At 40.3% G+C, this 23,107-nt stretch overlaps 2 protein-coding genes across 10 annotated transcripts in view; one reads left to right on the top strand and one right to left on the bottom strand.

Annotated features, from left to right (window-relative positions):
• mtmr3 (myotubularin related protein 3) overlaps nucleotides 1-2,549 on the top strand; it is a 30,146-nt gene extending 27,597 nt beyond the window's left edge. For both annotated transcript variants that reach the window (XM_077560289.1, XM_077560290.1), the window contains one exon: nucleotides 132-2,549. In XM_077560289.1, the coding sequence (XP_077416415.1) occupies nucleotides 132-291 (160 nt within the window). In that variant the 3' untranslated portion in view covers nucleotides 292-2,549. The remainder of the gene's footprint in view (nucleotides 1-131) is intronic.
• A 319-nt stretch (nucleotides 2,550-2,868) lies between these two features.
• citb (citron rho-interacting serine/threonine kinase b) overlaps nucleotides 2,869-23,107 on the bottom strand; it is a 56,207-nt gene continuing 35,968 nt past the window's right edge. The window contains exons 21-41 of one of the 8 annotated variants that reach the window (XM_077560281.1): nucleotides 22,715-22,822; nucleotides 21,857-22,088; nucleotides 21,495-21,647; nucleotides 21,327-21,350; nucleotides 19,711-19,872; nucleotides 16,743-16,923; nucleotides 15,840-15,928; nucleotides 15,634-15,738; nucleotides 15,391-15,560; nucleotides 15,008-15,052; nucleotides 11,639-11,719; nucleotides 11,430-11,565; nucleotides 11,190-11,329; nucleotides 11,022-11,114; nucleotides 10,766-10,874; nucleotides 9,566-9,694; nucleotides 8,798-8,878; nucleotides 8,122-8,200; nucleotides 7,884-8,057; nucleotides 4,795-5,083; nucleotides 2,869-3,664 (exon numbers count right to left, since the gene is read on the bottom strand). In XM_077560281.1, coding sequence (XP_077416407.1) covers nucleotides 3,641-3,664; nucleotides 4,795-5,083; nucleotides 7,884-8,057; nucleotides 8,122-8,200; nucleotides 8,798-8,878; nucleotides 9,566-9,694; nucleotides 10,766-10,874; nucleotides 11,022-11,114; nucleotides 11,190-11,329; nucleotides 11,430-11,565; nucleotides 11,639-11,719; nucleotides 15,008-15,052; nucleotides 15,391-15,560; nucleotides 15,634-15,738; nucleotides 15,840-15,928; nucleotides 16,743-16,923; nucleotides 19,711-19,872; nucleotides 21,327-21,350; nucleotides 21,495-21,647; nucleotides 21,857-22,088; nucleotides 22,715-22,822 — 2,604 coding nt within the window. In that variant the 3' untranslated portion in view covers nucleotides 2,869-3,640. Of the gene's footprint in view, nucleotides 3,665-4,794; nucleotides 5,084-7,769; nucleotides 7,789-7,883; nucleotides 8,058-8,121; nucleotides 8,201-8,797; nucleotides 8,879-9,565; nucleotides 9,695-10,765; nucleotides 10,875-11,021; nucleotides 11,115-11,189; nucleotides 11,330-11,429; nucleotides 11,566-11,638; nucleotides 11,720-15,007; nucleotides 15,053-15,390; nucleotides 15,561-15,633; nucleotides 15,739-15,839; nucleotides 15,929-16,742; nucleotides 16,924-19,710; nucleotides 19,873-21,326; nucleotides 21,351-21,494; nucleotides 21,648-21,856; nucleotides 22,089-22,714; nucleotides 22,835-23,107 lie in introns of those variants that run through there. The other 7 variants (XM_077560280.1, XM_077560287.1, XM_077560284.1 and 4 more) reach the window with 7 other exon arrangements.

Genomic DNA, 23,107 nt, shown 5'->3' on the forward strand with positions numbered 1-23,107 from the left:
ATTTATTTAATTAGTTTTATGGGTTATTGATTACCAATATATTATTGGTCTTCTACAAATTCTCCTACACAAGGTACAATAACCCTAACCTGTTGCGTTGACCCCCCCCCCCCCCCTCCCCACACACACAGGAATTGCGGTAACGTGTTCTGCGCCAGCTGCTGCGACCAGAAGATCCCGGTGCCGAGCCAGCAGTTGTTCGAGCCCAACCGCGTGTGCAAGAGCTGTTACGGCAGCCTCCGTCTCGGACCCGCCACCCTGGACAAACCCATCGCAGCCAGCTCCAACTGAGCCTTGGAAACCAGGCGGACGTCGGCAAAAGAGGAGGACACCACAACGACAGGAAACTCCACAGAATGTCCCATAGACTGTGTGTGTGCGTGTGTGTATGTGTGTGTATGTGCTGCACAAGCGGACTTGAACGTGTCATTTCGGTGGCGCGTTTGCTCAGCGCGCTTAGCTTTGCGCAGAGGGAGCGTGCGGGAGTAGTTCCCCCGTCGGCTACACGGTGGCGCTGGCGAGATGGCCGTGCGCTGAGGAGTGAGAATGGACGGACCTCCTGGTGTTTGGGAACAGGAGGACGAAGCAGGAGTCGTGCTGCATGTTCTCCAGTCAAGGGGCTTCAATCGTGACCCATACGAGTCAAGATGCAACCATTGGACATGTTGAGTGGATTTTAAAAAGTTTTTGATGACAGATTCTCATCCACCTGACCGATCTGGGCCCCCTCAAGTAAGCACGTGTGGATGAAGATGAAGGATCCGTGCAATCGCATCGCAGCTCCCATCGCTGGCCTCGCTTCTGAACGCACCTTTCGATGGACGCAAGCTGAAGATGCAGTTTTTTTTTAAAGATTTTTTTTCTCTCCTATTTTTGACTCTGAGCTCAGAGAACGGTCCTCGCTGCCCGTCATTCAATGACCTCCTCGTGCTCACGGTCATTATTTTGTAAAATAGACGAATACAATAATATATTCAGATACAGCTATAGCATTTAAGTACAAAATGTATAGAAACTGAGACTAGTTTCTCACTAAATTAGTCACCAAAAAGTTTTTTTTTTTTTTTTTTTTTTTTACTTTTATGTGGATTACAGAAATGAACCTATATTTTACATGTTAGATTTTTTTTTTCTTTTATTATTAGTTTTTTTTTAAAAAAAAAAAAAATTATAGAAGCGCAAGATGTCCTGTTAGGAAGCGGTAGTGTTTGAGTTGGGTTTGTGTTTGCCCCCCCCCCCCCTTTTTTTTTAATGATTTGATTGTATTTATTTCATTTAAGGAGTGTTTTGTTTTTGGATTCTGACAATTGCGCTGCCACGTGATAATCAGTGTTTATGACATGCTTGTGGTGGTGGAGTGACGAGTCTATGCACGCGCGCGCACACAGAACAGAGGTCCAAAACAGGCACCAACAATCCAAGCTCACAGCCCCGACACACATGCACACAATCTCCGTGTACCTACAAACACTACCTCTACTTAATAGACACTCGTTCCTCACACTTAAGTATAGTTGCTTTGAGATTTTGGCTTTCAGGGTTCCCTTTTGTTCCTCAATGAAGACCCTTGTTCATTATTATAACTCATAGTGACGCTTTCAGTTATTAGGCGAACAAAACAAAAAAAGACTATCACTGAAAATACAAATCTTGCTTCTTTTTTTTCTGTCAAGTTTGCCGTTTGTTTCTCGGCCGTGGCGTTCCTGTTCCCATTCACAAGTTTCCCATTGCATTAAAGTTACATCGGCGTGTTAAATCGGAGTTGACCGGCATCCGTCGTTTTAAGTTCTGCTGTTGGACACGGCTCATTGTTGTGAGTGAGCGGTGTCACGTGACGCGCACGACACACATCTCACGAAGGATCAGTGTAAATGATGTGAGACGGGAGCGGTTTGCCTGACATCCACAAGATGGTGCCACACACGAGACCAAAGCTGAAGCTGTTGTCAGTGTGACAGGATTGGCTGATCGGTTGGCATCTGGTGTGAAATCTTGTTCAGTTCACTGCAACAGCCCAGCAATCATGTGTGAGCGCATTTGTGTGTACATGAGAATGTAGCAAGCATTGGTGGCTGTGTGTGTGCGTGGGCAACACCCCCCTGCTGGTAGAGATGGGTGCCAAGTTGTTTGAAATCAGGTCTCTCAAGGGGGATCACTTGTGCTTTTGTTGTTTTTTGTTTCCCCCCTCATCTGTTTCGTACGGAAGAGGATTTAAGAGGGGCGGTTAAGGTGGGGTTTTTCAGGTATACGGACTTTGTTCTCAGCATTCTGACTTTCTGACCCCCCCCTTACAATTCAAAGAGCTACATCACAAAGTCAGAATCCTGGCAACGCTTTTTTTTTCTCTTCACTGGCCCTAATCCTCTTCGGTAGTTTTGCTCTTGTTGGAAACGCACTTTGAAGCTGTTTGTCAGGCGAGTTTGTAGCTGTACATAGAGCCATTTCCTGTCATGACAAATGCTCCTTGTTTAGGCTGATTTTTTTATTTTTTATTTCAAGAGCGTTTTGTTGTTGTAGAATCTAAGGAGAAATAAACTAGACAAACCAGCCGCGCGTGTGTGTGGTCTTGTTTTTGTTACATAGTGGGGCCAACATTTTGGCTGGGGGCCAACATTTTGGCTGGGCCCCACAAGTTTAGACGTCTTTTTGAGGGTCAAGACTTAGTTTAAGAGTTCAGGTTTGAATCGGGGTATGGTTTAGGTTAGAGTAAGGAATAGGGGTAGGCAATTCTTTTTGATGGTTGGGATTAGAGGGAGGGGCTAGGAAATGCATTATGTCAATGAGAAGGCCTCACAAAGATAGTAAAACAAACTTGCGCATTGCGCGTGTGTGTCTGAGACCTGCTCTGAAAAGACCCAAGGAAGAAAGCAGACTTCAATCATGTTTTAATGATGTCTTGTGCAGAGATCTAAAAATCAGGAAACTCTTTTGTCAGCGTTAACATCAACATCTAGTTACCGAACCCAAGTTTGACAGAAAATAAGCAGGAGAAGGAATCAAGCTGCTGTAAATAGTGAATGTCATGCTCACTGATGAGGCGGTCGAACAGGCACTAAAGAAACCACAGCGACCTTTGACATCCATCACATGTCACTGCACAGACGCGAGATGCTGCGGACCAACAAGAGCAGGATGAGGCGAGGTGCCACTCGGATCGGAGCTTTGGAAACGACACAAGGCAACATTGTTGTCAATGAAGCACTTCTCCATGTAATGCGTGAATATCAAAGTCAAGAGGACCTCACGTTTGGTGTGGAAAACAAAACAAAAAACAACTTTGTACATCCTGTTCAAATCCAATTGATGAATTTGTGTGCAAATTGCTTGGACCCGCCCCTCACTACCGTGAATACAATGATATTCCTGGCATTGTGAGTCTCCCTGCAACATGGATAGAAATTCTTGTCTTACAAAAAATAGACATGGCTTTACTGGCCGACTTTTCCCTTTATAAAAACTCACAACACTATTTACATGTACGCCGATGATCAAATCGATGCTCGACGCGTGTTCCCTGCCAACGATTCTACTACGAGATCCCCAAAAAGCACGTCTCGGGTTTGTGTTGTCGAATGAAGATGTGTGAATGTTACAGGCAAGATGGCCGTGTGGCCCGTCCGAGTGGAGCGCCAGCGACCTCTCACACCGACGACTGATCCCACACCTGCAAAGACAAATGACAGGCCCAGTAAGAGGGAATCGCGATTCTCATTTAGTACGATTCAGAATTGATTTTAAAAGTCCCGAAATCGATTTTATTTAAATTATTTTATACTGTCTTCCCTTTGTTTGTGTGTGCCTTCATTTGGAGCGCTGTTCATGTTATACCCGGTTTGGCCAATGAGGGGCAGTGTGGTTCCACGCGGTCTAATACACTGTTAAGTTGTAGCCACATTAGAGAGTAGAAGGAAAGAGTCACGATCAACTTATTCCGATAATAGTTTTTTTTTTTCAGCGCGGAGCTTTCTTTTGAGCGATAAAAGGGCCGCGAGTAGCGCGCTAATTAGCATTAGCGAGTCATACTGGAGCAGATTATTACAATTCCTTGCACATCTATAGATTGAAGCAAAAATCATTGTCAATCAAATGATTTTGAATCAAAAATCGATTCTGAATCGAATCACAGACCCAAAAATCGGAATTGAATCGAATCGTGGGACATTCAAAGATTCCCACCCCTACTACTTATGCATTACTGTCTTTCACTTTTAACCAGGTTATAATAGTTAGGGATTTTTGTTTTGTTTGGTGAATTCCGCTAGTTTTAATTTGTTTTTAGAGCTGAACACATTTCGTCACCCTCTTAGAATAACTGAGTCTTTTTTTTTTTTTGCCTAAATCATCTCCAAATGATGCAAACGGTTCATTTTTTTGTGGTTCCTGAAAAATGTGAAAAAATGAAAGGCGATTATTTTGAAACCCCTTCAGACCCATAGATCAGAGGTCCCCAACCCTGGTCCTCAGGGACCGGTATCCAGCCTGTTTTCCATGCCTCCCACAGCCAACACAGGTGGAGATCGTTATCAGCCTTCTCCAGAGATTGCTGATTAGCTGATGATATGAATCACCTGTGTTGGCTGTGGAATGGACATGACATAATTGCGCATAATTTAGATGATGTCAACACTTCTGGTTCATGATTGGATCCTAGTTAACCAATCACAATCGCAAGTTGATTTGCATGATGTTGATGTTAAAAATGCTGCATATTAGCTTGGCAAGCTTCCAACACATTGCAGCCATATTATCCTGGTGTCCACTATAACAAATAAATACACGAGATAACAAGCGGACCTTGTTAACGGGAGCCAGCTGCGTCCGCACAGACCCGGCCATGAGTCGATTGTTGTCCCCGAATCGTGCCGGAGATCTCTCCCTGCGGCTGTCCAGCACCCTGCCGGGTGACTTCTCCCTGTCCAAGGGGCGGGCGGGAGACTTGTCCCGCCGGAACTCAGTGCGGCCCTCTCGGTAGCGGTGCGGGGTGCTGGGCTCTCGATGCAGACCGTCGTGACTCCCGGGACCCGACGTCAAGCGCTTGGTGATGTGCTCCGAGTAGGTGGGAGGGCCTCGCTTGCTGGGACTCCTGCAAGGGGAAAGAAACGTCGCCAAGGGGCGTCAGACATCTGCTTTTACCCACAACATTCTACTGTTGCGGGACAGTCAGACTAGAACGCTAAAGATCCAGCGCCACTTTCAAGCAATAGCCCCATGTGGGTAAATTGCAATGGCGGCTCAATTAAAACTACTACTACTACTAATAACATTATTCATAATAATAATAATAAATAATGACCCCCTTAGCCCCTAATTGGAAAGCCTGTTCCAGTCGCAGCACAACAGACACGTCCAAGTAAAAATTTAGCAGTAATACATTTAATAATAATGCACATATTTGTGGAGGTTAGGGTCAAGCTGTATTTTACAATTGTAAAAATGTGCACAAGTTACTTCAAGTTAGCGATTAGATAGCTCTTATAAATATGAAAAGAAAAATGCACTGAGCTGTCATCAACGTCTTACAAATGCAATTATGCCATCTAGTGGCAGAAAAATGATTTTTAACCCAAGTCAATATCACACTCCTTTTTTACAGTACAGTACATCTTCTGAATTTTAACTCAATTTGATGAATTATTATGAAATTACTGGATCAATGACAAAGATACAGCCATATTTTATTTATTAGTTTAACATTGTTTTTCACATTTATGTTAACAAGAGTTGAAACTTAGGAACAAATATTTTACTGTACATTTAGAATAGACATAACATTTTTGATTAATCATGAGTTAACTATTGAAGTCATGCGAGTAATCACAGTTAAAAATTATATTCCCCTGATACTCCTAAATAATAATAACAGGGCTGTCAAAATGAAAGCGTTTAACTAACGCCCATAGATGGCCGTGCAAGTCACAGGGCGGCCATCTTGCTCCTCTCATCTCGTGAGCAGACTAATGTATAAACTATACGGTGTACGTACGGATGAGACGTATACAACTCGTTAGGCTCTTTGTATAACGGCGGGGTGGCGGGTTTGTGCCGGGGTGCTCACTATTTTTTACAGTAAAAAAAAATATAATTAATTAACAAGTGGACGGTATGTGCTGCTTTAAAGACCCCCTTTTTTTATTGTTCAGTTCCTTAAACCCCAATATTAGATTTGGCATATTTTGTTGAATACAGTTATAATTCTTTAATACAAATATACACGTTTCCTCCTGTAAACATTATTAAGCATATAATTTATACATGTATTTAAGGCAAGTTGTAAAATATCTGAAGTCCTCTTGTTTATGTTTAACAAATTTAAAACATCATAAATCATGCTGTTTTTACTAAGTACTGTCTCAAATGTTCTCCAATTTCGATACTGTAAATGTATGGGATCGTATGCCGAGAAGGTTTCTTGGGAGGAGCAATATGGCGGCCTCGTTGCTTCAAAAGTCTTGGCCTATCGGCTATCCAGTTATATATTCAGATCAGCTGTGCAACCAAACTTGGAGGAGCCACTGGTTAGAAGATGAATAAACATGGACTATAGATAGTTTGACTTTCTGACTTACTTGTTGGAGAAGTCATTTTTTGCACTTTTCAGAGCCAAATTCAAATCGTAAAATTTGTACACTTTCAGCGTATCGTCTCAGAACAAAATTCTCTGCTCAAGTTACCTCCATGGGGCCTTGCAGTTCTATTCAAGGATCAAAGAAAGCTATTAGAACAATCTTTGATTGTAAATATACTTTCGATTTGATTATTTGACATTAACTCATTCACTGCCATTGACGGTTATAGATGTCAAATATTCATTTTTACTATTTCTATTAGTTTTAAAAAAATCCACTTTTGTTAAGAGTATGAAAACCTAGAATTTTTTTTATTGTACATTTAGAACAGATATAACATTTGTGATTAATCGTGAGTTAACTAGTGAAGTCATGCAATTAATTACGATTAAAAAATGTAATTTAATCGCCTGACGCTCCTAATTTTTAATAATCTTTTCTTTTTCAGGCGATTTAAACATTTTAATATTAATTAATCGCATGACTTCAATAGTTACCTCACGATTAATCATAAATTTTGTATATGTTCTAAATGTACAATAAAAAAAATTCTAGGTTTTCATACGCTGTTTAACAAAAGTGGAAAAAAAATTAAACTATTAGAAATAGTTCAAATTAATTTTTGACGTCAATAGCCGTCAATGGCAGTGAATGAGTTCATTCACAAATTTTACTAGAGTAAAATATCTGTTTCAAGCTTTGAAAAAACAAGTAGGAAAATGCGATTAATCGTGATTCATTGCGATTAATTATGGAAAATTGTGTGATTAATTACACTGACAGAACTAAATTCATATAAATAATAATAATTAAAGTGGTGTCTATGCACAAGATATGCCTTGAGTTTTGTGAGCAGATGAAAGTTGTGCTTCTGATAAGCGACATATTCGCTTGCTCTGCGTTGTGGGTAGCGTGGGAGTGTTTTTGTGTTTGTCCATATCTTCTGTACTTGCTACATATACTGAACACGTCTGCACAGTAATTGGCAAGTACAATTTGGTGGCGTGGTGCCGACCCCCTGAGGGAAATTCTAATCTATGCTGCCTTTATCACGTGTGCTTCGCGATTCACAGTCTTTTTTTGTTTTAAATTTTTTATCCAGGGCTCCAAGTGCAGCCGCTCCAAGATCTGCTCCTAGTTGTCATGGTAACCAAATCCATACCGCCATTGCCTCAGCAGTACATAATAGGAGGGCTGACTTACTTGCATAAGACGGGCCTTCCTGCTTAAACGGTCAGCAAGACAAAAAAAATGTGTGTTTACTCATTACAAGCGCGCCAGAGCAAAATGTCACCAGACGAGTGAGGATGCGCTGACCCTCTGCTGGAGCCGGTCCTCTGCAGCTCCCCGGACTCTCGGATCAGGCTGCCCTTGCAGCAGATGACCCGCAGTTTGTTCTGGTAGGACGACGCCAGATAAATGGCTCCGGAGGAGATGGCTGGGCCCAGGTAACGAGGGCTGGGGATGTCCAGGTGGGCCAGCACTGAAGGACTGCAAACAACATCAACTTGTAGCTCATGCTCATCAATGGCATCCTGTCGCCAGTGAGGCTCACCCCAAAGCGGCGTGACCCTGAACCTCGATGACGTCCAGCGAGTTGAAGTAGGTGACAAACAGGTAAGGTTCTCTGTAGGCTGCACAACACAACACGCACAATTGCCGTTATCACTAGGGGTGGCAATCTTTGAATGTCGATTCAGATTTTTGTGACTGCGATTCGATTCGGAATCGATTTTCGATTAAGAACGATTTTTGCTTCAAAATGATTTGATTGACAATGATTTTTGCTCCAATCTATGGATGTGCAAGGAATTGTAATGATCTACTCCAGTCTGACTCGCTAATGCTAATTAGTGCGCTACTCACTGCACTTTTATCATTCAAAAGAACGGCTCCACACTACTGCAAAAAAACAACTTTTATTGGAATAACTTGATTGTGACTTTTTCCTTCTACTCTCTAAAGTGGCTACAACTTAACAGTGTATTAGACCGTGTGGAACCACACTGCCCCTAAGTGGCCAAACTGGGTACAACATGAACAGCGCTCCAAATGAAGGCGCACACACAGGCAAGTCAAGACAGTATAAAATAATTGAAATAAAATCGATTTTGGGACATTTAAAATCGATTCCGAATTGTACTAAATGAGAATCGATTTTTTGGCACACCCCTAGTTATTACCATAGATAATAACAATCACGTGGCTTATTTGTGCAGCGTAATATTCACCAAAGGACAAAGGCAGGCGACTCCACTTGATGTCGTCAGTGCGGCTCCTTCGTCCGTACGTGTCCACAAACACGCCAAACTCTGCAAGACCAACACATGTGCACTCAGGAGTTTCCGATGCAGAAGTTTAGGTTCACGTCCAACCCCATGAAAAGTCATTAGGGCTGGGTTTAAAAAATGTAATAATCCAGATTTCCTTTTCAAGCCTGATATTGAGTCATAATTTTAAAGGCCTTTTTTTTTATTGCACTTTATGACAATTCAGAATTTTTTCAATTTATATTTACAATTATTCAATAAGAATTATGAAAATATTTTTCATCTCATCCTTGCTGATGTCAATGTTTGTGCATTTAATAATAAAGTAAATAATTTAACCAGTTACTGGCGGCGTCAAATTTGATTGGGAATTTAATGTTTGTGACGTTTTAAATCATGTCTTTGATATTTAAGAAGAATTGAAGTTCTATATTCAATCAATATCGGATTGAATTGAAGTGAATCGAATCGGGGGGGCAAATCTAAATAAAATTGATTGAGGAAATTAGAATCAATAACCAGCCCTAAAAATTACAGTTTTAAACTACGCAATGGATTCCTAAAGTTTATGATTTGCTCCAATTTTGCTGACTTTTTGGATTATTTCTTGTTGTTCTATTCCTTTTATTTGTGCAAGGTATCAGTAATGATTAATTAAGAGGGCCGCGTTCCCACACTTGAAAAATGTTTGATGTAGGTTTCTGTTGCCACGTGTGGGCGGGGCCTCACCATGAAAACACAGCAGGTACTCCTCCTTCTGCATGCTGCTGGCCACCTGCATGATGGCGATGGGGAAGCTGTGAGATGAGGCGGCAAACACGGCTGAGGCCAGCGACATGTCGTTCTTGTCCAGGAACTCTGCCGTAGAACATACACGGCACGATGGCTTCAATACCATCTCCATATTTGCCTTTCTACATGCCATTTTTAAAAGGTTTCAAGAATAATCGGAAACAGAATTGAGCTCTGACTTGTGATGAATTAACAATACACAAAAAGAAAGCCATTTATTTTTGGGGCTAAGAGATTTCTTGTGTGCTCGTAGCTTTGGATTGTCTGGTTTCCATGGTGATGACTGTGGCCTGTTTGAACTCATATTTTGACAGTAAAGGCCGTTAACCAATAAAGTCTGTTTTCTCCACCATCTACTCTGGCAGCCTGCTCAGCAAGAGCAGGAAGCCCACGTTTCAGGGAGAGGCAAAGACAATCATTTATTTCCCCCTTTCATTCTTAATTTTGTTCACCTCATTCACTGCCATTGACGGCTATAAACGTCAAATATTCATTTGAACTATTTCTATTAGTTTAACATTTTCCCCCCACTTTTGTTAACAAGAGTATGAAAACCTAGATTTTTTTATTGTACATTTAGAACAGATGTAAAATGTGTGATTAATCGTGAGTTAACTAGTGAAGTCATGCGATTAACTCATTCATTGCCATTAACGGCTATAGACGTCAAAAATTAATTTGAGCTATTTCTATTAGTTTAACTTTTTTTCCACTTTTGTTAACAAGAGTATGAAAACCTAGAAAAAAATTAAATTTAAAACATAAAATACATGAATAATCTTGAGTTAACTAGTGAAGTCATGTGATTAATTACAATTAAAAATTTTAATCGCCTGACGATTAAAAAAATAAAAAGTTATTAAAAATTAGGGGCGTCAGGCGATTACAATTTTTAATTGTAATTAATCGCATGACTTCACTAGTTAACTCACGATTAATCACAAATTTTTATATCTGTTCTAAATGTACAATAATTTTTCCCCCTAGGTTTTCAAAATCTTCTTAACAAAAGTGAAAAAAAAGTTAAACTAATAGAAATAGTTCAAATGAATTTTTGACGTCTATAGCCGTCAATGGCAGTGAATGAGTTAAATGCGGACGTGTGAAGAAGAGGATGACGAGTGATGATGAGCACACCTTCCAGTACAAACTGCTTCATCTCAATCTCATAGAACTTGTTGGTGCCAAGGATGATGCTGTAGCTCGTCAGGTGGATGCAGCTGCAAGGCTCCAGAGTTTCAATTTCCTGAGACATGAAGACATTTTTTTTGTGGGGGGGGGGGGGAGTAAATGTCATCATTTTACAGTGTCACCACAAAATATGAGCAAGGCATTTGTGCCACAACACATTCTCCATTTTTTCAATAATGAGGAAAATAGTTTTCTTGATCACCTTCCGAATGCAGTATTTGCTGAGATTGTCATTGTAGCGTAGAATGGTGATCTTGTTGGGCATGGCAGCACAAATGCAGGAGCCGTTGTCTATCTGCGAAGACAACACAAACGCACGCCCGGTCACGCGCCGCCAACGTACGCTGCCGTTATCGGAGCGAAGACGTACTCTGCCGGCGGCAAACAGATGGCATCCTTTCACCGTCTCAAAGATGTACGGCGCCAGCTCGGACTGGCTGGGCAGGTGGCACTGGCTCAAAGACTGCTTCACTCGCTTGATCTCCACCAGGCACAAGGCTCTCTCGTCCCCTGCAGCACACATCTCCGTGTTACGTGCCGACTGATGCAGTTTAATGAGCGAGTGCCGCTTGCTAATGGATGCAGCTGTTAGCAGAGGGCCGACTCGCACCAACAATCATCAGCAGTCTCTCCATCTCCTTGATGATGTGGATCTGAAAGACTGATCCCAGGCCAGGAATGTGAGTCAGGGAGTTCTTGATCACATTGAGCGCGTACAGACCTTCCTCCGAGCCCACCAGGACGATCTGCAAGCGCATGCCGTCACCACGCCAGGTTTGATTCCGCAACGTGTAACCGTGTATGTGACAATTAAGGTACCTGATCCGTGAGCGGAAGGGTGCAGTTGATATCAAGCCTGTCGTCTCCTTCCAGCTTCAGAAGAGAGTTTCCTAGGAGCTTCTAAAATCAAGAAGACGTTGGCGGTCAACGACACGCGCTCAGACACAATGGAAATAACGTGACGCCTGCAGGAGGGTGTGGAAGTGAGGACAGGTCAGGAGTCACATGCAGTTCACAGTAGACTTTTTACTGTACAAATACTGGCTCGATGCAATCGCCCTACACAAAGATTCAAACTGAGAGTTACAACTAGGGTGACCAAAAAACTCAAGGGGGGACAAGGGGTATGTTTCTGAGGGACAATATGGGACACTCCTCAGCGATGCGGCGGCCCCTCCCCGAGAACAGACTCGTTGATAGTGGTTTACCCATTTCTACTACATATATCAGGGCTGCAGACTAACATTTATTTTTTGGGCGAGAAGCACGGTAAACCCTAACATAAAATTTTAAGAGCACAGGAAGAAAATCTAGGGGTGCACACGTAAATTGACTTGTATGACTTATATTTTTTGTACAAGTGTCTACACATCATACACCATAAATATACATTTACATCTTAATTACTAAAAATGTCAAGTTATGTTTAGACCAGGAGTGCAAGTATTATCAGAAAATGTCACACTCTGCACATGTTTGTGTGTAATAACAAAATAATTTGCAGTGGTGGCCCATAAGTTTTGTGATGATTTCATATTATGCATTTTTATACTGTACAACTGCATTCGTGGCCATGATTCATTCTAAAATCCTTAAAACAAACGCATTAAATTTGAACACATTAATATTAATGCTTTACAGGATAACACAATTATTACAATATATACACTGTAGTGACATTTATGCAATGCACTAGCTCAATTTAGAATGTTTTGTTTACTTATTGCCGTCCCTAAACAGTGCCACTGATCGTGTGAAGACATAGTTTGCCAGATTAAAAATATATCACTCGCCACTTGAATGTGACTTGGGATGCCGTATCACAAGTGAAGTTTTTACATAACAGTGTCTTGAGATGTTGCTGTGCGTTGTCCTCAGACCAGCTACGACTCATCTTTAGCGTGCAGTTGTTGCTCGTGTATTATTAGACAGGCTAGCTGAAGATAGCAACTTGAGGCTAACAAACAATCCCGTGTGATGGTCTCGTTTTGTTGTTGTTTTTTGGCGTCATCACAACATCCTAGTTATGCCGGAGTAGCTTCAATGGAAAAAGTCTTTTGATTGTAAGTTTTGAGCAGAACTGGGTCAACAACGAAAAAGCAACTATGTTGGTTCAGCGGTTCTGTGGTTTACAACAGTACGGCGGCCATGAAGGGGACTTTTTGTGAGCGACTCACAGACTGACTACCAAGGAAAGGCTTTCAAGTTGTTGTTGTTATTATTATTATTATTATTATTATTATTATTATTATTATTATTAATTGGAGACGTGAATTGAGCTTCAAACGCCGTGTGTGCCACACTAAGCAGGAAGGTTGGTCACCCTAGGGACGCTATAAAATATACATGACATTTCATCACTAGTCAGTCTACGGCAACGTGCGGAACTTGGCTGACATGTCCATTAATGGCTAATGCTAAAATGCTATCTTGTTTGACTGTTCAACAATGATTAACAAAGCAATGCACTCACCATTATCGAACCTTTTTTGCTTGGTCCTGGAAACTAATGGTGGCTGGCTGTGCCATTTACTCCACGTCGGTCACATATTGTAACATTGGAAATATTGGATATGGTATATGGTATATTGGAAACAATATAAAAAAAAAAAGCTCAGCTTGCGTTGTCTGCCCGGCGATTCTTAAACGCTACCAATTAGAGGAGGATGCGAATGAGAACGCAAACGTAAATTCGTAAGTACATAGGAAGGAATTTAATAGTATGAATTGGTATGACAACTGTGTGATTGACATACACATAGCAAAAAACAGGACACAGGGATAGGACCTGCGTAATATCTGGACAAAAAATGAGGTTGTCTGAGCCAATACGGGACTTCTGGTCACCCTAGTTACAACAAAACTGCTATTTACATTTTCTCCGAGTAGGCTACGTAATCTTTATTATACCTGGAGGTTTGATTGTAAAGCAAAAATTGTACCTCTATTTTATCAATCACAAAGAGGAACAGTATGAGGATGTCATTTAAAAAGCAGGCTGTATAAATTACACCTATACATACACTTGACTTGATTGCATTTCTTTCACATTGTGGCAACTTGTAGTTAATGGAAACGTGTTTGACAAGAGCTCAGACCGCACTAGTTAGTTAACAATGAAAAACCAACACAAGGATCTGAATCTACATTTACTGAGCAATCGGCAACAGCCCGAAGGAGGGGGGGCTGAAACCCTGGTGGCAACCTGGGCTAGCCGTCAACCTGGAGGCCACTCGGGCTAGCTAGCTAGCTAGTGGCTAGCTGGTGGATACAGTTTAAGCAGGATCTTGAGTTTGCTCGAGTTTCAAACCAGCTAAACTTTCATTCTCTCACTTTTCTTCGTCGTGCTAGAATTTTTTCCAGCTTAATTACTGGATAGAATGTAAAGGATTGCCAAGATATTTGATAGATTATCTGATTCGCCAACACTTGACGAGTGTGCCCGAAAAAATAATTAGTCAACCCCAAAAAACTTCTTGCTAATATTGCAGAATATGAGTTAAGCCACCAGCTTTTTTTTCCCGCTCAGGGGGCGGCCATTTTGTCACTTGATGTCGACCGAAAATGACATCATAGTTGCTCATAGCTCAGGTAACGGCCAATCATGGCTTAACTTCGGAAAACAGGTGAGCTATTATTGGTCATTACCTGAGCCCTGAACAACTGTGATGTCATTTTTAGTTGGCAGCAAGTGGCAAAATGGCTTCCCACTCAGATGGATAAAAACAGGTGGACTTTGCTGCTTAACACTTATTCCACAAACATAGTATTAACCAGGATACCGTGTTTAGACTAGTTAGGCCACATAGAACATATTATTCTTAAGAAAGTTTTGGGGTTGACTTCCCCTAAAAAGTCACTGTAACAAAATGTGATCATCAACATGCAACATGAGAGTGTAGGGAGTGAAATTCGGGTAAATTCTCAACTCAGGAGCACCTTAGTAAAAATAATAATGATAAATAAAAATATGTTTCCATTGGATCATAACGATGTGGTTTTCAAAGGAAATGTTAGTGCTGCAGTCAGACAACAGTGAGCGTGTGGGGGTCTCAGTGGGGCAGGTGGGAGTGGGGGTGGGTTAGCTAACATGAACCAACAGAATGATAGGCTGGTGCATCACTGTGAATCAGAAAGGAAAGGAAGTGTGAATGTCAGGAAGTCTTGTGTCTGTACTTTTTTTTTTACCTGGACCAGAGGAGACAGAACCATTTGTCTTTTGGACACAGCAGCCTATGTGTGCAAAGATACTCAATGAAATGGGTAGAATCCAGCAAAATCAACAAAACACGCCCATATAGCGGACATATAATGAAGCAGGATGGAAACGCAACAAACAGGGTTGTAAAAGACAAAGAACGAAAAAGAGTGAAGGAGAGATAGAGAGACGGAAAAGATGACAATTAACGACATGTGAAACAGGAGGTTATAGAAAACGACAAAATGTTCAAAACTAGAGCGCAAATTCACTCGTGAATAATCCCTGTTGAACTGATTACATCCAGAAAAGAGTCCGCTATCAGCTTCTTCTTCTTTTTTTGAACAAGTCAGCAAAGTGCCGGGATACTCACTGCGTCCGCCTCAGCCTTCTCCCGTGAGACTCGCCCCGCAGCGACAACAGATTCCATCACCGCCACCCAGCGCTGCTTGTCTGGGAAACTGGGAGCCATGAAGTAAATGGACTGTCCAGGCCAGCAAGGGGCGTGACATCGAGACTCCAGCTTCAGCACATAAGGAACATCTGATCTCCAAAAAACACAAGTTCAACCAATAATCAATAGTTCTTGTTATTTATGTGAAGAATTACATCATACCTGATTTGGCTGTGTTGGGTAGCTCGGTGGCCCCGACCGCTCCGTGAACTTCGACCTCTCCATCAGACATGCACAAGTCGTACTCCTCCAGTGGCTTAATTGAATCTGAGTTCAAACAAAAAGGTGCCAGGCCAGACTCAAACACAATGAAAGAAAGTCATCAGCTCTCAAAAGCTAAGTCGTGATCAAGTGAGCGCTCAAGTAACCTTCTCTGGGTTCGATCTCGTAGATGGACACTTTAGTCCCGTCAAGCACCACATATTTCCTTTCCCAGCCTTGACCTCGCTTTCCATTTCTGCAAAAGCAGTAGCACAAAGCTTTCATGTGAAAACAGGACACTCATTCACTGCTATTAACGTCAAAAATTCATTTGAACTATTTCTAATAGTTTAACTTTTTTTTCCACTTTTGTTAATACGTGTATAAAAACTTAGATTTTATTTATTGTACATTTAGAATAGATATACAAATTTTCATTAATTGTGAGTTAACTAGTAAAGTCATGCGATTAATAAACGATTAAAAAATGTAATCGCTTGACGCCCGAATTTTTAAAAATCTTTTTTTTAATTCATTCACTGCCATTGACGGTTATAAAATTAAAAAAATAATTTTAACTATTTCTATTAGTTCAACATTTTTTTCCACTGTTAACAAGAGTATGAAAACTTTTTTGTATGTATGTGAGTATGAAGAATTTTTTTATTGTACATTTAGAACCGACATAAAATTTGTGATTAATCGTGACGACTAGTGAAGTCATGCGATATTTTACGATTAAAACATTTTAATCGCCTGTCACCCCTAATTTTTTCTTTTTTTTAAATGAATTTATGGCAGTGAATGAGTTAACACCTTTCTCACACATACCGGATGGCTGGCATTTGTCAAACAGCTTATTTTAAGACAAAAAAAAAATAATCTTCATTAAGTTATTTGCTAGCATTAGGGCTAGTAGCTTCAAATGGAAGCATTTCTATTAGTTAAGAGGATCCATTCATTTGTTCCATTTTTCTTTTTATTCAGCACCTCCATCCACGTAAACCATACACGGCATTCACTACAAACCCTTACCCTATCCTCTAAGTGAGTGAGAGACCATAATTAACCTGGGCTGCTTCATCCATCCCTCCAGGTGCATGTGTCCGCTGGCGTCTTTGAGCGGCTGGCCCGAAGAGTTGCCCTTTTCCCGACACGAGCCCTCGGACAGATGCAGAGAGCAGTCGCTCGACATGCCACACGTCGCTGGAAGGCACGGGGAGCATTTTGGATGGCACAGAGCGTGACATTCTGAGGGAGGGAAAATATCACAAACATTGCATTGGCATACAAAGTTGGGGCTCCTCAACATAAAGTGCAGAGCATTGTGTAATAGTGATAAGAGACACTCAGGAATAATTATACAGAACATTATGAGGTCAATACAGTAATTTATAAAAACAGGCAGAATACACATACTGATAGTTACTAAATACTCTAAAACATTTTTTTTGTGGTGAAGGCTTTATTTGATTGCTTTATTAAGTGTAATCTTTTGCGTGTTCAAATAAATCAGAATTGAGACCTCATGAAGAAGTTTCCTTTGCAAGGATTTATTAAGAGCTCTTAAGACACAGGAAAAAAGCTTACATTCGAAAAGTGATGTTAAGCTCCCAGTGTGTAGAATATAGAAACACCCAGTATCTTTATACTAGTAGAAAAGGTTCTCGCCGCCTCTTACGTTTGCAGAGAGATAGTGTTGAAAATAAGCAGGCACAAGATACTGACATGTCCATCTCAGCTTCCCACCAGCTTCTGAGAAATGATGTAGAAAGGCTTTGACCTTGGACCTTCAGTTTTTACGACCAAATGACTAATGACATGAGACTTTGACAACTTTTAAAACATACACATTCTTATCTCAAGAGATGGTGGGGAGTAAGAAGTTCAAATGTAGTTCACAAAATCATTATCACATTGTTATTCATTTAACTACACGTATTTATATCACATCTATATACCTATAACTAAATTCAAAAACAGTAAAAATATAAATTGAAAATGTTAAATGTCAACAGTGGACAGAGAAGATACTCAAATGAACTATTCTACATCTTACTGCCTGTGGTTTCAATTTCTCATTTATAAATAGGATAGTAGTTTACACTATATGGACAAATGTTCTTGGACAGTCACATTGCAATAGGGAAAGACAAGCTACACGCTCAAAAATGCTAACATGTTTTCTTGACCTACTTGGCTGTGTAGGTGTGGAGTTGGACTTTTTAAGCAGATTGAGTTATCATTCCCCAAGATTGGGTTCATTAGATTGACACAACAGCTCGGATTGAAGTTTGGATTTGGGCAGGCTGAAGCGCTAATGATGGTCACCTTTACTGACAGTAGTGTACTAAGTTCAAAACAAAACAGGTAGGGGTGTGCCAAAAAAATCGATTCTCATAAGAATTATGATTCTCATTTAGTACGATTCAGAATGCATTTTAAATGTCCCAAAATCAATTCATTTAAATTATTTTATACTGTCTTCCCTGTTTGTGTGTGCCTTTATTGGGAGCGCTGTTCATGTTGTATCCGATTTGGCCACTTAGGGGCAGTATGGTTCCACGCGGTCTGATACACTGTTAAGTTGTAGTCACATTAGAGAGTAGAAGGAAAAAGTCACGATCAAGTTATTCCAATAAAAGTTTTTTTTTCCCAGCGTGGATCCGTTCTCTTGAGTGATAAAGTGCCGTGAGTAACGCGCTAATTAGCATTAGTGAGTCAGACTGGAGTAGATCATTACGATTCCTTGAACATCTATAAATTGAAGCAAAAATCATTGTCAATCAAATCCTTTTGAATCAAAAATCGCTCTTAATCGAAAATCTATTCTGAATCGAATCGCACACCCAAAAATTGGAATCAAATCGAATCGTGAGACATTGAAAGATTCCCACCCCTAGTTTGCAGACTACAGCTGTACTGATAGACTGGTAACTAATTTCTTGGTAGCTTTAATTCATCAGTATGGGTAGTTTATACTTCTTGTTGGATAAAAACCTTAACCCATTGTGCTTGGCAGGGATATGATCATTTAGATTTTTTTTTGTTATAGTTAGATTTTAATTTGTTTTGACTTTTTTTTATTCAGTTATTTTAATTATTTTTTTATAGCTGTTTTTTGTATAAAAAAAAATATCTCGAAAATGCCTAGTTTTAGTTTAGTTTTAGAATTGATTTTTGTTTTTACCCTGCTCATATACGCTCTAATAAGAGAATTGTTGACCAACTGAATTAAATTGCTTCAAGTGGTAACACATGATTGAATTAAGACTATCCAAGTTAATATATTAAGCTTAATTAAATATGAGGTCATTAAATGTAATCACTAAAGTTAATTTAACTAAATATATTAATCTTAATCTTAACTTAAGCAATTCAATTAAGTTGGTTCAACGAGTCTCTTTTTAGAGTGTATGGAGTTTTTGTGGCGTGCAATATAAAAAAAAGGTTACAGAATATTGTGTAACAGAATAATCTACAATTCTCAAATGACTGTTTGACATTTCTTCTTCTGGACGGACATACAGAAATACCTAAATAAACACACCAAAGCCCATCTATGATATTAATTGAAAAAGACATAAACAAAGAACATTAAAATTATTGTTAGTTGTAGTAAACATATGATGTAGTTTGTTACTTTTCTTTCTTCTTCTTTTTAAAAGCATTTTCACTTTATTTCGTTGATGACAAAGTTTTTTCCCCCCAGGTTTAGTTTTCATTAGTTTTTGTGAAATAACCTTGTTGCTCAACCCAATACACTGGGTATGAATAACCCAGCATTGGCACAGTCCCTTTTAGACCCAGCGCTGGGTCAGCCATTTTGCCCAATTTGCATTACTTTTGGCGCAGCAGCAGTTTTAAGGGTGTAGTTTTCCTATGACATTACACGCCGCCATGTTGGAGGTCGACACATTCTTTTGTTATGTGCTTATTGAATGTTTATCTCGAGTAGAATAGACTAGAGAATCCTCCCGTTCTGAAGCGCCAACATGGCGGCCAAACAAATGCTATAAAACTATAAGTGGCACTCACCGAGACAGGTGGCAGCTTGTCGACCAAAGTGAACCGTATCCAGGCAAACGGTACACTTGGCGGCGCGCATGTTGAGTCCCACTGTGAAGCGATGAGCGGTGTGGTGGTGCACCCTCTCCCGCTCTCTTTCCCTCTGACTGTCTTTCATTCGCCGGCTATATTCTGTATACAATAAGGGCAGGGTCACAGTGAGAGCGGGTTGCTTCATTATATCGGGTTCTGCCGAAGCTTCAATACATCATGCCGTATGGTCAGGTATGAAGTCAGTTCAAGGAAAAAGTGCTTTCAAAAGATGTCGAGGACATGAGCAGCTAAAAGCTGATACTAAAGTATTAAAAGGCTTTATTTATCCTTGTGCTTGAGTTCTTGGCCGATGCATTTAAAGGCATTATGCAGTCAATATGATCATTTTAAAGGTGCCTCAAAGTTTGCATACCTTGGTCAGGACATGACTCCAATTTGCTTTACCTGGAAGTCTTTTCTTGGATTCTCGTACTTGCAACAATATAAAGCCAACCACATTTGCAGTTTTGATGCAACTTTGACTTCATTATTAGTGATAGACCGATAATCGGATATTTGGCATTTTGACAAATATTTGCATCGTCATTTTTACAAATCTGAAGGCCGAGCTGGTATCTCACTGAGCGGTGAATGCTTGCGAACGAAGCGAATTTAGGGTTTTCATCAGGATTTGTAGGATGTTCACAGAAAGTTTTTACTTGTCGCAAAGACATTTGGAACATATAGAGACAATTTTTTACTGTCTGCAAAGATCTTTTGAAACTTTTTACAAACCTTGACGAAAACCTCAAATTAGCTACGTTCGCAATTTTGCATGCATTTGTTGCTCAGTGAGATGCAGGGAACTTTTTATTTATAGATTTATTTAATTTTCCACTTAATAAAAGATGATGCTGACGGTGGGAACCTCCTACACATTTTTTTTTATTAAAATAAAATAAATAAAATTAAGAAATTATGTTGACATTTTGGAAAGCTTTATTTACTGTAGTAAATTTTAGAGAATTATTTACTTGCTTAGGTTATAATTTAGCTTAACACATATTGATGACCTTGGAAGCTCCCTGCAAGTTTTGTTAATTAAAAAAAAGCAGTTTATTCTTTTATATGTTTTAAATTAAAAGAAAAAGTAATTTATTAAAAAAAATGTTGACGCTAATATTTTCTCTTTTACTGCAAATGAATATCGACTCCAAATCAGCCCTGGAAAAAACACATCGGTCTATCACTATTAATTATACAGCGATTTGACTGAATAATACCTTTAGATTGAAATTCATTATGTGACAACTATTGTGCATTACAGTGTTTATCAACCGGTTTATCCTGCTAAGTGTTGGAGGTGATTGTAATGGGTTGATAAACACAGTAAGTGGAGTTCCGCAATTCACGCAGGCTCAGCTTCAGCAACCAAGAAAACGATGCTTCAGATTTCCAAAGCTGTGCACTGCAAAACTGAAAACGTACATTTGACCTGCTGTAGAAATGCACAACTTTGAAAAATCTGGCATTTTGAGGAATGGGTGAGGAAAAAGGAGACGAGGGATAAGGGACCAAACTGCAGGAACCGTCCAAGAGTTTGGGGAACTTACTTTCAAAAGTGACCCTCCTTCTTTCTGAAAGGTGTGTGAAAGAGAAAGGATTGTAAGAGAGCATTCTTTTGTGTGCGATTTTTATTTGCGGGCCGCTATATTTAGAATATGGCGTTTGTAGTCTGTTATTGGCTTCTTGAATGAAGATGTCATCATCTCCTCACTCACCCTCAGGTGTTGCGACCTCCTTCCTGCGGCCCGAGTTGGATGGAACCAGGCTGGGTGAAACTTGCTGGTGATCGGGAGACTTGACGGACATCATCATCTGTTGCCGTGCTGTCGCTGGGTTTGTGGAGCTGCTGTGATCCTTGTATTGGAGTGCTGGCATGGAAATCATTTCTTGATCATAACATTGTTATCAACTTAGAGCAGAAAACTAAACCGGCGGCTTTATTTTTATTTTTTTCATGTTGATTCACCTCTTTGGCCTTGCTAATATGAAAATCATCATTTCAGTCCTAGTTGCTATGACAACAGTGTGCCACAGAATGAAATGACCTAAAGATTGAATGGACTTTTTGTGTTTGTACCTTCCTCTCTCAGGGATCGCAATTCTGCTCTCATTTTCTGAAGCGCGTCCTCCAGCTCAGAAGAGCGAGTTCGCTCTTTGTCCAGCGCAATCTTCATGTCGCTGTACTGCAGCGGAACTGGCTGGATGGAGGACACAGGCGAGACCTGGCCCTGACTTTGTCCCTGGGCCTGGGCTTGTGCCTGAGCAGCCATGGCAGCCAACAGGTCCTCGCGCCGACGCCCAAAAATACCCTGAAGGATAAATGCAGCAAAAGAGCATGTCCAATGAGAGCAGAGTAGAAGCAAAGGTTCTATCCAAGCCTTTGATTAATAGTGAAGTTATTGTGAATGTGCAGAGAATTTTAGTGGGAGTTTTAATGACATTTTATGCGTGAAGTGACTCATCCATCCTTGCCCCCAGATTTCACCTGCAAGCAATTACCAGTTTTTGGCGTTCATCATTTAAATTATTTTTTTGCATACACAATCAGACCTAAAGATAAGTTGGGAGCTCAGGAGCACAGTTGATTCTAATTCAAAGATTAATATAAGCAATGATATATATATATGTATATATATGCATTGTTTATATTCGTTTGTTTGTTTGTTTTAAAGGTTAATTTTAAACATTTTCATAAACAGCATTTTCATTCCCAAAGTACCAAATGCGATACCAAATATGATCTTAACAAGGAGGTTGGTATCAAGTTTTCATTTTTGTCATACTGTGTTTTATATGCCATGTGATGACAGCGATGCGGCCCACGAAAAACAAGATTGACACCCCCTCAACATAAAATAAGCACACTATGGTTCGAAGCGGTCATACAGTGCACATTTATTTACGCGAGTTAAGTGAATAAGTGATGCCATCTGACCTTTTTCTTCTTCGAACCGCCATGGGCCTGGGCTTGGAGGAAGTCAATGAGCTTGGTCTGCTGGGTGATAGTCCCCTCCATTTTTACCTTCTCATGGGAGTATACAGCCTGCAGGTGGAGCTAAGTGAACATCACTATTGTCGTGAATTTCTCCTCAAATACTTGGCGTCATACAGAGAAATAATGCAGTGTGGGCGAAGACCACAAATGGAGTGTATGTATGAGTGTACGCTTTTGATGTTCGGATGAAAAGGACACAATAGAAAGCAGGTAATAATGCGTCAATGACCTGTGCTGTAAACAATAATTATAATAAAACCATAACCATGCGAAAAAATGCTAAGTACATAGAAGGAAAGAAATACAACTCAAAATGCTGGATCTGGTGCCCAG

This window comes from Vanacampus margaritifer, chromosome 3 (assembly GCF_051991255.1).
Source record: "Vanacampus margaritifer isolate UIUO_Vmar chromosome 3, RoL_Vmar_1.0, whole genome shotgun sequence".
NCBI lineage: Eukaryota > Metazoa > Chordata > Actinopteri > Syngnathiformes > Syngnathidae > Vanacampus > Vanacampus margaritifer.